This window comes from Ascaphus truei, chromosome 7 (assembly GCF_040206685.1).
Source record: "Ascaphus truei isolate aAscTru1 chromosome 7, aAscTru1.hap1, whole genome shotgun sequence".
Classification (NCBI taxonomy): Eukaryota; Metazoa; Chordata; class Amphibia; order Anura; family Ascaphidae; genus Ascaphus; species Ascaphus truei.
Window position 1 is genome coordinate 60,330,605 of NC_134489.1, and position 13,361 is coordinate 60,343,965.

Sequence of the window (13,361 nt, forward strand, 5' to 3'; positions counted from 1 at the left end):
TTAGCTGCTCAATGTGTGTGAGTACAGTTGAGTGCAGGAAGGGATGAACAATGCATCCCAGTGGTTCATTCTCCCCTTTCTAACACAGGCTTCTGAAGTGTGGAGTCAGCCACTGGGTTTCTGTTTCTCAGCTACACCAAACCTGGGCACTTTCAGGGCTGGAATACTTTGCAAGGTAGTAAATATTCAAAAAGTGCATTCATAAATAGTGCATGGTCTTCCCAGCAGGGAGTCAGATCATACAGGAGATGAGAGAGGCGCTCGGAGCTCAGAGGTGTCTGCTTGGGCTTTTGGATATGCTCTTTCATCTCCACCTCCACTGAACCGCAGTGGTCATAGTGCCAGGAAGGGCAGGGGAGGGGATGGAAAGCAGCAATACTTAGTTTGTAGGAGATCAAAATCGAGAGCAGCAAAGCTCTTAAAGCAGAAATTTCCCACCGAGTTTAACTCATATAATGTTAGTATATTGCCCCTCCTTTAAAATCCCCACAATGTAGTGTTAAAAGCATGCTTTTCGTATTCTGTAGCCTCTGAGGTTTGCATGGTAACATTTAGACGGCACTGGGCTTTGGCGAGGACTCCATTTTAACCTCCCGAACGCTTGACATTTCAAACACTATCTTCTGAACGGAGCATTCGATTTTAACAATAAAAACAGCGTTGGAAAGGGCAAGAAGAGATAGGGGGAAAAAACAAAAAAAATCCAGCTGTCAGCATGGGCTGCTTCTTTAAAAGAACATCCTTTTACTACATAAAGGTCTCTCTTATTTGATTTCAAATACAAATTTTGGGTTGATTTAACTGTTGAATCAAAACCTCTGTTCAAGTTTTCTACAGTCATTTGTTTCTTTTTCATGCTATGTCAGAGACATTGTAAGTCTTTTCAAAGGCCTGCTTTTCTCCTATAAAAAATATTTTGCGTTTCAGCCCCCCAAAAAATTCTAACACATTACATTTTTAGAAAAACAAGGATTTGTAATCAAAGGTGTCTAAATACTCAATACTGCTAGGTATGTTTACACTGCACAGTGCAGTAAAAACGTAGCAGACACACTTAATTATAAGCCACCTCTTATTTCTAATTTGAAGCGTGAAGTTGAACACAAAGAATTCTGGGAATTTAATTTATATTTTCATGGCCAGACTTCAAACAGCTCTCCTTGTTAAAACTAGCAAATAAAAGCCGCAACTTGACAGCATATACTTTCTAGAATCAATATACTCACTGAATCATCCTCATGCAGATTTGGCTTGGTGAGATTCTGGTGTCTTTTCTGCAATAAGAATGATTAAAAATTGCTTGAATACACACATCGCACACATCGCACACACCGCACACACACACCGCACACACACACCGCACACACACACACACACACACACACACACACACACACACACACACCAAGAAGAGATCTCATAGCAGTCACAGACACTGGAACTGAATCGAACACTGTAGTCAATACACCACACCTGCCTGCAAAGTGAAAACATTATCGGTTCTCGCAGCAGTAGGAAAATAGCATTCAAATGTACCTTTGTTATTTGTAAAAGGGGACTTTTTGTTGGTACCTTCTCTTTCCTGTGCTGTGACGTGGTCGATGCCTCCTCAGCGTTTCTGGGGATGTTGAGAGATGATGAGTTTGATCCATCAGCTCCTGAAACAGACCATATTCTGTATAGTCCGAAGCAGCCAGTTGGGCCATTTTTGCCTAAAATCAATAAGGATTTTTATCCGAAAACGGCCCGAGTGGCCACTCCGTACAAAGTCACCCGCAAAGTCTCATTGAAGTAGTGTTGTGCTTAGCGTTTTATAGGCATAACCAGTCACCCCCCAGCAGAGCGTTAATTTCAACGACAGGGAGATGGTGTGATTTGCCCAAAGTCACAGGGATCTGGCAATGTGATTATTGGGCTATTCCAGTATAAATCAATAGACCATTCCTAGATACTCCTCTTTTTGCAAGAAGACTCCTTATTCTCAAGCTAAATCATGATCGCATTGAAGAACTCATTGTGAATGTAAAAACGAGATGTGTTGAAACTATACAACATGCAAATAGTACCAGACTTGCACTGTAGTAACTTTCAGACAACCATTACAAATAAACACATCCAATACATCCAACAGAACATCACTCCTGAACCTCAAGGGCCAGTATTGCCAACCGGCTCTATACTATCACAAGTGGAGTATGGATTTGCACATCAACATGATCCATAGAGGTACAGGACTATTCCTAGAGACCCATTGAGATCCAGTCATTGCCCTCTCTCTAATACTAGAATGCACTGGGATTAAGGTTAGAAGAGATAGCCAAGCAGGCAATAGTGCAAGTTCTATGTATCCTACCTACAGCAGTCACCAGATTGAAGCATGCAAGTCAACACAGAAGGAATGGAATACCTTCATCTTGCACTGCTCAACTTGTGCCACTAGGTGGAACTGTGACACAACTGAGCAACAAGTGATCAACATGCTTTTTAAATGTAATAAGGCAGCAATCGACACCCCCTACCTTCAAAGATCTGGGGGTCCCATAGAGCTCAACAGTGATGCTCCCAACACCAAACACCCCATTGGTTGCCGGTAAAAATTAACGTAGGGAGAGGGAGTGGCTCAGTGAGTATAAAAAAAACCACAGACTGGCACTGAGAGTTTGAGGCAGGGGAACCTGGTTAAATTCCCGGAGTCGGCTCCTTGTGACCTTGGGCAGGTCACTTTATCTCCCTGTGCCTCAGGCACCAAAACATAGATTGTAAGCTCCACGGGGCAGGGACCTGTGCCTGCAAAATGTCTCTGTAAAGCGCTACATAAAACTAGCAGCGCTATACAAGAACATGCTATTATTATTATTATTAATAACGTAAATGTTTTTGCAGTTAATTGCAAAGACGCCCAACAAATACGCCCGCGGTGGCCACCGGTAGAAAACAGCTGTGGCCCAGGATGCCATATTGTTCTTTTGGACGAGTATTCTTATCCGGGAGCATTAAGGGTTAATTTAGCGACTACTGGGGGGTACTTAAAAATAGCAGCAGTGGGATTGAACTCTGTGGGATCCCCCCCCCCCCCGTAGCCAAGAAAAAAGAAACCCCCTCTGCCCTCCCACCCCCACTTTTGTTTCCTTTACATATAGAGAATGCAGGGTGTCCTCGATGCAGAACCACGACCATTTCCGCTCCGGGGACACCCTGAGATACTTATCGGAGAAGCTGCCGCCGGTACTTCATGGAAGTTTAAAGCCCCCACGTCAAGCGAGCCAATAGGAAGCTGCGACGTCATGTATCGCGGCGTCCTATTGGCCCATGTAACCCCGGGAGATTTAAGCCTCCATCTGGTTTCCCCTGGAGGGGACAGTACCGGCGGGTCCTTCCCCGGCAAACAGCTCAAGAACCAGGGTGTCTCCCGGAGCAGAAATGAATGTGGTTCAGCTCCCGGAGACCCCCTGCTTCCTTTGAGAACAAGTAGGGGGATTCTTTATCCTTTGCTGTAGCGCCCCGGTAAGAAAACGGCAGCGTTTCCTATGATGCAGCCCATTATTTACTGACGCTGCACAACCTGATGATTGATATCTTGTCAAAGGTTTCCTTTTCCCCGTTTATTATTTAACATCCCAGCCCCGGGTGTGTAGTGGAGGCTTAAGGGTGCGGCCCCAGTTAGCAACTAGGAGTTGCTATACAGTAAGATGTGGGAGCTGTGGCGCTGCACTGTTCAGACAGAAAGCTGTTATGTGACGAGAGGCAGCTGCTGCTCGACCTCTCTCGGAGTCTGAGAGAAGCTGCACAGACAGGCAGGCTCCAGGCTGAGAAACCCATCCTGCTTCTAGGGGAGGGTCACACAACATGGCTGCACTGGAGTGCGCAGCAGGCCACAAGTGTCACTGTCTTTGAAGTGGGAGGGCCTCATTCGAGAGCCGGTGCCTGCTTCTTGCGTCCTTTTGACAAGTCCCTTTTCTCCCTATGTTTTGTGCATCAACAAAACTTAGGGGGTTCGTCACGGTGCCACTAATTCGTTTACTGAGCCACTGATTGAGCCACCTGTGCTGAAGCAGGGTTATCCTGAAAACCTGACCTGTGGTGGCCCTTGAGGGATGGAGCTGCCCACCCCTGCTCTAAATTATGCTTATGGTGCTGTGTGCCCTCCTTTCCCCCACCCAGCTGGTGTTTAACTTCAGTCAATACATGATGCACTCAGGGCCAGATTTCATAATATATTCCTATTTAATTTTTTTATATAGCCCTGCCAATCTACATAGGATTTTGCAGGAACAGCGATTCCCTGCCCCGTAGAGCTCACAATCTATTTTTGGTGCCTGAGGCGCAGGGAGATGAAGTGACTTACCCAAGGTCAAAGGGAGAGCTCAGACTGGGATTCAAATTGGGTGCACCCACTTCAAAGGCAGTTACATTACCACAGAGCTTTCTTGTCCAGCCCTCATGGCCTATTCAGCATAACATAGCACCATTTAGTAAATATGGACCGTAATATCTTTCCATGTCCCTGGATAGTGTGAATGCTTTGTAAGACATTTTAGTGGATAATGTTAACGTGTTGCAATATAATCATGGTGATATGAATAATGTAATAGGTAATATGCAGACAGAGGGGTCCCTAAAAAAAATAACTTATAGGAGAGATTGCACCTTAAAGCAGCAGTCCAAGCTGGCGTTATTTTTTTTTATTATTTAAAATGTTTCCCTTTAATATGTGCATCAATACAATCCACACAATGATAAGTAATTATGTAAGTTGCCGATCGATCGGCGTAAATTCGGCTCGAGGGATCACTAAATAGCTGTCAGTGCAGCAGAAGAGGACCAAAGATACAAAGTTCTGTGGGGAAGATCATGTGACCAGGCAGTCACTAGATACAAATGGTGCACTGCTAGAGAGAGGGCATGACTCAAAAAGGGGTGTACCAGAGCCTGTTTCAGAAGCGGAAGGGGATGCGACTTTGTAAATGGTTGCTATAGAAACAAAAAATATTTGTTGCATTATAATAGTCATTCAGTTAAAAAAAAAAAAATAATGCTACATTAAAAATACCGTTCAGAGTTGTTTTTTTTTATTTTTTAAATGCTACAAGTATTTAATGATAGTACAGAACTGATTTATTAAACAAAACACACATGTAGGATATTGCTAGGTCTGCAGCTTAAAATGCAAAACAATATAGTAATTGTGACATATCAGTATGTCACGTCACATGAGGAAGTTGTAACGTTGTTCCAATGCATGTCTGCGAAATAACTGTTACTCGATAATGTCTAATGGACAATGAAGTATTAAAGGGAAGAAAAACAAGCACACCCACAAGCCTCTACAAAAATAAAAGCCTATAGTGTTAATGACTGTGTCACAAATAAGATGGGTAAATCTGAGAAAAAAGGTGATTCTGGCGCAACAGCCAAAAGTGGGTCCCAAACAAGTAGTATTAAAAATATGCCTTTATTGATCCATCTAAAAAAGTGGAGGCACTCACCCTCCTACGCGTTTCGTGTTAAAAACACTTTATCAAGGAGTATTCCCAACCACTCCACTACACACGGCTCCGCTATCTATCTGTAATACTCCCGGATACCGAATAAAGAGAGAGCTTTATCTGTCACAACCCATTCTCTTCTGCAATTTAACCCCTCGAGCGCCAGGCGGGCAAAGAAACACGGTTCTCAAGGGGTTACCGCTGCCATTATTTCGCCAAGGAAGGCATATTTTTGCTCACATGAATAAAATGGATGTTGTATGAATTCGAAGGATACTTAAAACAAGATTAAAAAAAAAAAAAAAAAAGTAGAATTATGGTATTTGGAGGGTTTTTGTTTGAAATGATTAGAAAACATGTATATCTTTAATATTATTTGTTTTTATTCACTTACATTTGAAGGTCTTATGATACGTAGGCCCAAAATGACTAAACGGTGTTAATCCTTGGCACAACCATCTCGAAGTCTTAACACTGTTTAGTAACTTTCCCAAATGTGGCCCTAACAATTTCTCTTCATTGCTACCTCCGATGAAAGATCCCCTTCTCAGCCGTGTGCCGTGAATGTTCAGGAATAAGGGCGTCCATGGAAATCAGAATGAGGCCCCCATATTCAGTGTGAACCACAAATAACTGCATTTTATGTATCTTTTCTAGGAGAAACTTCAGCCCATTTACGTTAAATACGTATCCCTGTTTTCTGTCAATTCACGCGTATTTCCCCAGGACCGAGAAACAACACACAGACCCAGAATGAACAGTTTGCAGAGTATGAATAAGACGTTTAGAATCATGGAATAGGGTTACCCCAAAGACTTAACAAGAAACAGACACAAAGGCGGGAGTCAGACTTCGGCAAAGAAAGCTCTGTAACTTGTGTTTCTTTACCTAAGACCTCGGAATGTGACCTATATTAACTCTGTTTCGTGTTCCCCAAAATACTAATGGATTTGGACAAGGTGCGTGGGAAACTTCAAAGCACATGACTGTCTAGGATTTCTGATACTCCAGGAAACGAGATAGAAAGAAGGAAGGGCAGACCCAGATAGACAGAGGGAGAGAGAACGATACTTTGAGACTTCGGAAGAAAGAGAACAAGCTGATGAGAGGAGAATAAAAATATATAGTGAAAGAAGATAAAGAGCGAACAAGCGAAAGTTATAGTAAAAGAAACAATAAGCTATAAAGTGTCAAGGAGACGGGGGAAAGGGATGGGGGGGGGGAGGGGTGTGATACAGTACAAATACGTTACGGTGAGTAAAATAGTGACTAAATCCTGCACAGTACAGCGTACTGCAAGTCAGCAAGTGTAAAGAACCATGTTTCAGACAGGTCCCCACAACTGCCTTACCCCATAATTACACAATGCTTCCACTACAGCCAGGAATTCTGGGTAATAACATGCAAAAAAAAAAAAAAAGCACTCATAGTACATTACTTTTTGCTTCTTATCCACTTATCCATCTGGTTTGTATCCACTACCAGCTTCACATTGCACAGCCAGAATATAAACAGCCTCACACTGATGAGACCCAAAAGGTTGAAACAGCTGTCTGTGAGTAGGTTTGCCAGCCATGCACTTCTTTAACCCTGGCTTTGCTTTAAATGCTGGGCAATGCGGCAGGCATAAGCTTACAGGGGTCCATGTAAAAAAATCGATTAGAACCAAAAAGTGACACACTGTGAGTGCGTGTCATTACCCAGAATCCCTGGCTGCAGTAGAAGCACTGTGTTTCTTTTGTTGTTTGTTTTTTTCATTATCATACCTGTACATAAAACAGAAACAAAAGAAATACAGAAAGAGAATGAAAGGAACACAAATAATTAAAAAAAAAAAGAAAAGAAAGGAGAGAGTGAAAGATATAAAAGAAAAAAAAAAGAAAGCAAGAAAAAAAAGAAAGTGAATTAATAATATGCAGATAGAAATGTAGGGAGCAGAGAGAGTGTGAAAGATGAAAGTACCATAGATTTTCAGGGAGGAAATTGGAAGGAAAAAAAAAAAAAAAAAAGGATGAGAGAGGGAGGAGGGGATGAAACACAACTTGTTTTAGACTCATTCCCCAGCTGAAGGACTCTCAATACTTTGCTCTGCAAGCCCCCACCAGCAGCAAACGGGTTAAACTCCACCATTGCAAAGGAATGTGGTAAGCTCACCTCTGAACCGAGGTGACAGAACTAGAGGATGTATTAGGCTGAAGGCAGCTTACCCCTTAAATGAAGGGAGTTTTATTTAAACAAAATGCACCAGGACCAATTAGTTATTGCTGGAAAGCGAGGCATAATCGCTTCAACATGGGGAGCAAAGCTGTCCTGAGAATCAAAGGGATGAAACGCTGATCCATGATGTGCGGGTGACCATCTGCCTCATTGATTCCAGACCTTCGCTGCAATTTAGGGGTTTTCAGTTAGTTCCGCACTTACAACCGCAGCTCCATAACAAACCCTTCCTCTTCATACAGCCCTGATGGGGTATGCAAACAGGGCACAGGATTTGCACCACCCTGCCCCGAAGAGGTTACCGTCTTATATTTGTTTTGTGCCCAAGACACAGGGATTTAAAGTACCTTGTCAGTGAGTTAAAAGGCATTTCCAGTTTAACCCTGTGATGCTGATCCGTGTGGCACCAAAAGGGTTAATAAATAAAAAAAGGGTGGGGGGGGGGTGGGTGGAAGGGGTGGCTTAATGGTAAGGTCACTGCATATGAAGCTGGTGAATCCCGGTTGGTTTGAATCCAAGTGACCCCTTGTGACCTTGCGCAAGTCACTTTTTCTGCCTCTGCCTCAGTCACCAAAATTGGGTTGTAAGTTCTTGGGGACAGGGTCTCATTGTGCCTCCAACGTTATATGTACAGCGCCGCGTACACTGAGAGCACTGTATTAGAACTGGCAAATATATGTACGAAAATAAGAGCTAGTCTTGGTTCTAATTAACCCCATCGGTGGTGAAGGCCTGAAACATCATTTAACCCTTTGTTTAGTCCAGGAGATGCAGCCGAATGCATTGTTGTTTTTGCCGAGATATGTTGGGGATACAGTGCAGTCCAGTGAGTGACTATTACCGCCGCGTTATACGGAGATATCATGCATCATCACTAGGTACGTCTGTGGATGGCTACCATTTTAAGCCGTTTCATTACTTTTAAAATGCCTAACATCGAAGTACGACTTATAGTGAAGTTTGAGTAAAGTTCTTGTTAATAAATAATATTTCTGTACAAACAGCTTTTTACTTATCCTACATATGAAAAAAAGAAAAAAAAAAAAGAACTACTGGAGATTTTGACTACCGTATTTTAATATGGAGCAACACAGATGTGCAATAACATTTCCGTGGGTTTCCAAAATGGCTGTTTCTCCAAAACTTGCTTTATAACAAGCCCTCAATGGCGGTTTGGAACTGCTACAGCATAGCGGAATTAGCCCTTAATAAAAGCAGGTACGTGTGGTATACTTTGAGGTATGGGGAAACTATTAGAAATACCATAAACAGTGATAAACTACAAAGATAAGGTAATATATATATATAATCAACCCCACACTGATGAGACCCATCAAGGTCGAAACAGCTGTCTGTGGGTGGTTTTCTGGGTATGCACCTTAACCCTGGCTGTGCTCAAAGCTGTGACCATGCAGCAAGCTTAAGCCTATAGGGAACCATGTTAAAAATGGTTATTGAGGCAAAAAGTGACACTGTGTGCTCATTTGCATGTCATTTCCCAGAATCCCTTGCTGCAGTGGAAGTGCTGTATGCTGGGTGATAATGGGGAAAGGCGGGGTTGCAGACCTGCCTAAGACATGCAGATGAGCATACAGCTATATTTGCATATTTGCTTTCCTGTGGAGGGTTTTTGTCACTTTTTTTACTCACCATAACTTAACTCAGTATTATGGTTTGGCCTATCCCATAAGCCTCTCTTGCATCCCAGTAAAATCAACCCCACACTGATGAGACCCATCAAGGTCGAAACAGCTGTCTGTGGGTGGTTTTCTGGGTATGCACCTTAACCCTGGCTGTGCTCAAAGCTGTGACCATGCAGCAAGCTTAAGCCTATAGGGAACCATGTTAAAAATGGTTATTGAGGCAAAAAGTGACACTGTGTGCTCATTTGCATGTCATTTCCCAGAATCCCTTGCTGCAGTGGAAGTGCTGTATGCTGGGTGATAATGGGGAAAGGCGGGGTTGCAGACCTGCCTAAGACATGCAGATGAGCATACAGCTATATTTGCATATTTGCTTTCCTGTGGAGGGTTTTTGTCACTTTTTTTACTCACCATAACTTAACTCAGTATTATGGTTTGGCCTATCCCATAAGCCTCTCTTGCATCCCAGTAAAATCAACCCCACACTGATGAGACCCATCAAGGTCGAAACAGCTGTCTGTGGGTGGTTTTCTGGGTATGCACCTTAACCCTGGCTGTGCTCAAAGCTGTGACCATGCAGCAAGCTTAAGCCTATAGGGAACCATGTTAAAAATGGTTATTGAGGCAAAAAGTGACACTGTGTGCTCATTTGCATGTCATTTCCCAGAATCCCTTGCTGCAGTGGAAGTGCTGTATGCTGGGTGATAATGGGGAAAGGCGGGGTTGCAGACCTGCCTAAGACATGCAGATGAGCATACAGCTATATTTGCATATATATATATATATATATATATATAAAAAAATAAATATATATATATATATATATATATATACACACACACCCACACACACACACATATGACCAGTATAACGTCCGTTGAAACTCATACTTATGTTGTCAAATAGGACGATACTTTTAAACACTTTTTGTGTTTTTCACTTTGTCTATCTTCAAACCTGCAAGTTATCAGCGGCTGAAACTCCTTCCTGATACTTAGTCCTGTTATCTGACATGGCTCATGTGCCTAGTGCAAGGACACTTACCCTGCACAGAGGTCTGCTGATTCTCAGGGCATTGTTCTCCCTGACCCTCGGATTCCAGTGGAAGACAGTCTAAAAGGAAACCCAGATAACGTGTGTTAATGGTTGAGCATGGACATGATGTTAATTAACCTCACGCTGCATTGCCGGCTTTCATGTAGCAGTGATACACACTTTGTTCTACGTGCACACTTCTCCACACAACCAAAACTATATACATCCTGATTATAACACACACCTCTTCATCCAGCAGTGGGTGGACATGATGATGATGATGACATCAGACGTCAAAAACAGATTCATGTCTGTAACATTCCTAAGTGCTGCGGTACCACGCACTATACTGTAATTGTGAAGCACTTTGCGTCCCATTGGGAGAAAAGCACTATATGAAATAAAGTTGTTGCATATATATATATTTATATATACATATAGCAAATGGAAATATAACTGTATGCTCATTTGCATGTCTTAGACAGGTCTGCACCCCCGCCTTTCACCATTATCACCCAGCACACAGCACTTCCACTGCAGCAAGGGATTCTGGGAAATTACATGCAAATGAGCACACAGTGCCACCTTTTGCTTCAAAACCATTAACATGGTTCCCTATAGGCTTATGCTTGCTGCATTTCACAGCTTTGAGCACAGCCAGGGTTAAGATGCATAGCCAGCAAACCCACCCACAGACAGCTGTGGGGTTGGTTATACTGGCTATGCAAAAATGAAGCTTTAAGTTATGATGGATAAAAAAAGTCTCATTTTTTTTACCCACCATAACTTAACTAAGTATATATACACACACACACACACACACACACACACACACACACACACACACACACACACACACACACACACACACACACACACACACACACACACACACACACACACACACACACACACACACACACACACACACACACACACACACACACACACACACACACACACACACACACACACACTATATATATATATATATATATATATATATTTTTTTTTTTTTAAAGATGGGTACGTGAGGTTCGGAATCCAAACTTCAAAGTTCATTCAAAAATGTTAATCAAGTTTCGGAATACATTTTTATATCCGAGTCATAATCCGAAAAAGGCTCATTCTTAGATTCTTTTTTTTTGTGCAAACGAAGTGGACTTTTGAGTTTACAAATTACAAAAACCTGCAAACTTTAGAGCAAAAACTTTGACGTTTTAAGAATTTAGCAATTTTATTTTTTATTTCCTGCTTATTTTGAGGAATTTTTCACCCCATCATTAAAAAAAAACAAAAACTAAACCAATTCAGTTCCAGCAAAATCAAAACACAATTTTTTGTAAAGAATATAAACACCAGTGAAAGTGCCGAACCTTAATACATATATATATATATATGTAGCCATGCTGTAAAATGGCTGCAGTCATCTCTCCTGCTGACAGTAAGGCCTGGTAAGTACAGGCCTGCCAGCAGTAATCATGGAGGTTTGCCCTCACACCCTGGTGAGGTGCCCTATGTATGGATGGGAGTGGTCACAGGCTCTGACTCCATGGTTAGTGATGTCAGAGTTGTGTCAGCCCCCAGAGGATACATAAGGCACAGCACTGATCAAAAGTTAGGGAGTAGAACGAGTGGTTAGAGGAGTTCAGAAGTTGTTGCTAGGCTGTAAGAGTAATTATGTTATACGCTGCGGAATAATGAGACTGTGACCAGGGACCTGGCACAGGGTAGATATCCCTACGGGGAGAGGGAATCCCTAATCAAGGAGGAATATACCTTTCAGAGGGAAGCTGCTGGACAATCATGTGTGGCTAAATACACCAAGTGTGGAGGGCAGCTGGCCACATCCGACAATAAAGATGTTCCCGTTGAAAGATACCCTCGTGTGTAAGTGTGGAGTGATTACGCAGGGGGCTGCACCACAGAGGAGTTCCTCACCAGGACCATCCACAAGCTCACGCTGGGATCCTGATGAGGTGGAGGCGCTGCACTGGATCTAGGTAGGACTCAAGCACACTACCTCAGTTGCCTGTCTGGGTTGGCAATCCCCAAACACCATCATGTGGGAGACTCAGGAGTCCTGTTGCCAACAGGTGCACCACCAGACATCACACTGTAATGGGGACTGGTTAGACCACAGGGGCCAATGTGAGATTGGGTGGGTCAGGCCAGTCCAGAAAACCCGTTACATATATATATATATATATATATATATATATATATATATATATATATATATATACACACACACACATATATATATATATATATACACACACACACACATATATATATATATATATATATATATATATATATATATATATATATATATATATATATACATATACACATACATATATACACATACATATATACACATACACACACGTCTATTTTCATAGCGCGAACAATGCAAAGCAATTACAAAATAGATAAAAAGGATACTTTCCGTGCATTATATTCAGTTTTACTGGCCATTGAGTCGGTCAGAACTACTCTGTTATTTTGAATTCAGTAAAGCGGCAACCCAGAGCAAGCACACATCCAATATTTGCTCCTTGCTATATCTCACAATATCCATAAACAAAGATTTTCTGGGTCTCAAGAAAATGGAAACCAATGGGAATTTTCTACAACTGGTTTGGAACTAAGGCCGGGTCACTGCGACTTTGTAATCATTACTGGAAAAGTGCAAGCGTGTTCCCAAATCAGATATGCACCCCTTCATGTCATAAGGCAGGGGTGCTCAACTCCAGTCCTCAAGACCAACCAACAGGTCAGGTTTTAAAGATATCCCTGCTTCAGCACAGGTGGCTCAATCAGTGATCAGCCACTGATTGAGCCACCTGTGCTGAAGCTGGCCTATCTGGAAAACTTGACCTGTTGGGGGGTCTTGAGGACTGGAGTTGAGAACCCATCATATGGTGTTTAACCCTGTGGATGCCCTACACTATGCAGTCACTATGCCATGGGG

At 42.4% G+C, this 13,361-nt stretch overlaps 1 protein-coding gene across 5 annotated transcripts in view; it reads right to left on the reverse strand.

Moving 5' to 3' along the window:
- The window catches only part of KIAA2012 (KIAA2012 ortholog), an 88,393-nt gene that overhangs the window by 22,667 nt on the left and 52,365 nt on the right, over positions 1-13,361 (reverse strand). For 3 of the 5 annotated variants that reach the window (XM_075608603.1, XM_075608602.1, XM_075608605.1), the window contains exons 12-14: positions 10,391-10,459; positions 1,537-1,658; positions 1,227-1,274 (exon numbers count right to left, since the gene is read on the reverse strand). In XM_075608603.1, the coding sequence (XP_075464718.1) occupies positions 1,227-1,274; positions 1,537-1,658; positions 10,391-10,459 (239 nt within the window). The remainder of the gene's footprint in view (positions 1-1,226; positions 1,275-1,536; positions 1,659-10,390; positions 10,460-13,361) is intronic. The other 2 variants (XM_075608604.1, XM_075608606.1) reach the window with 1 other exon arrangement.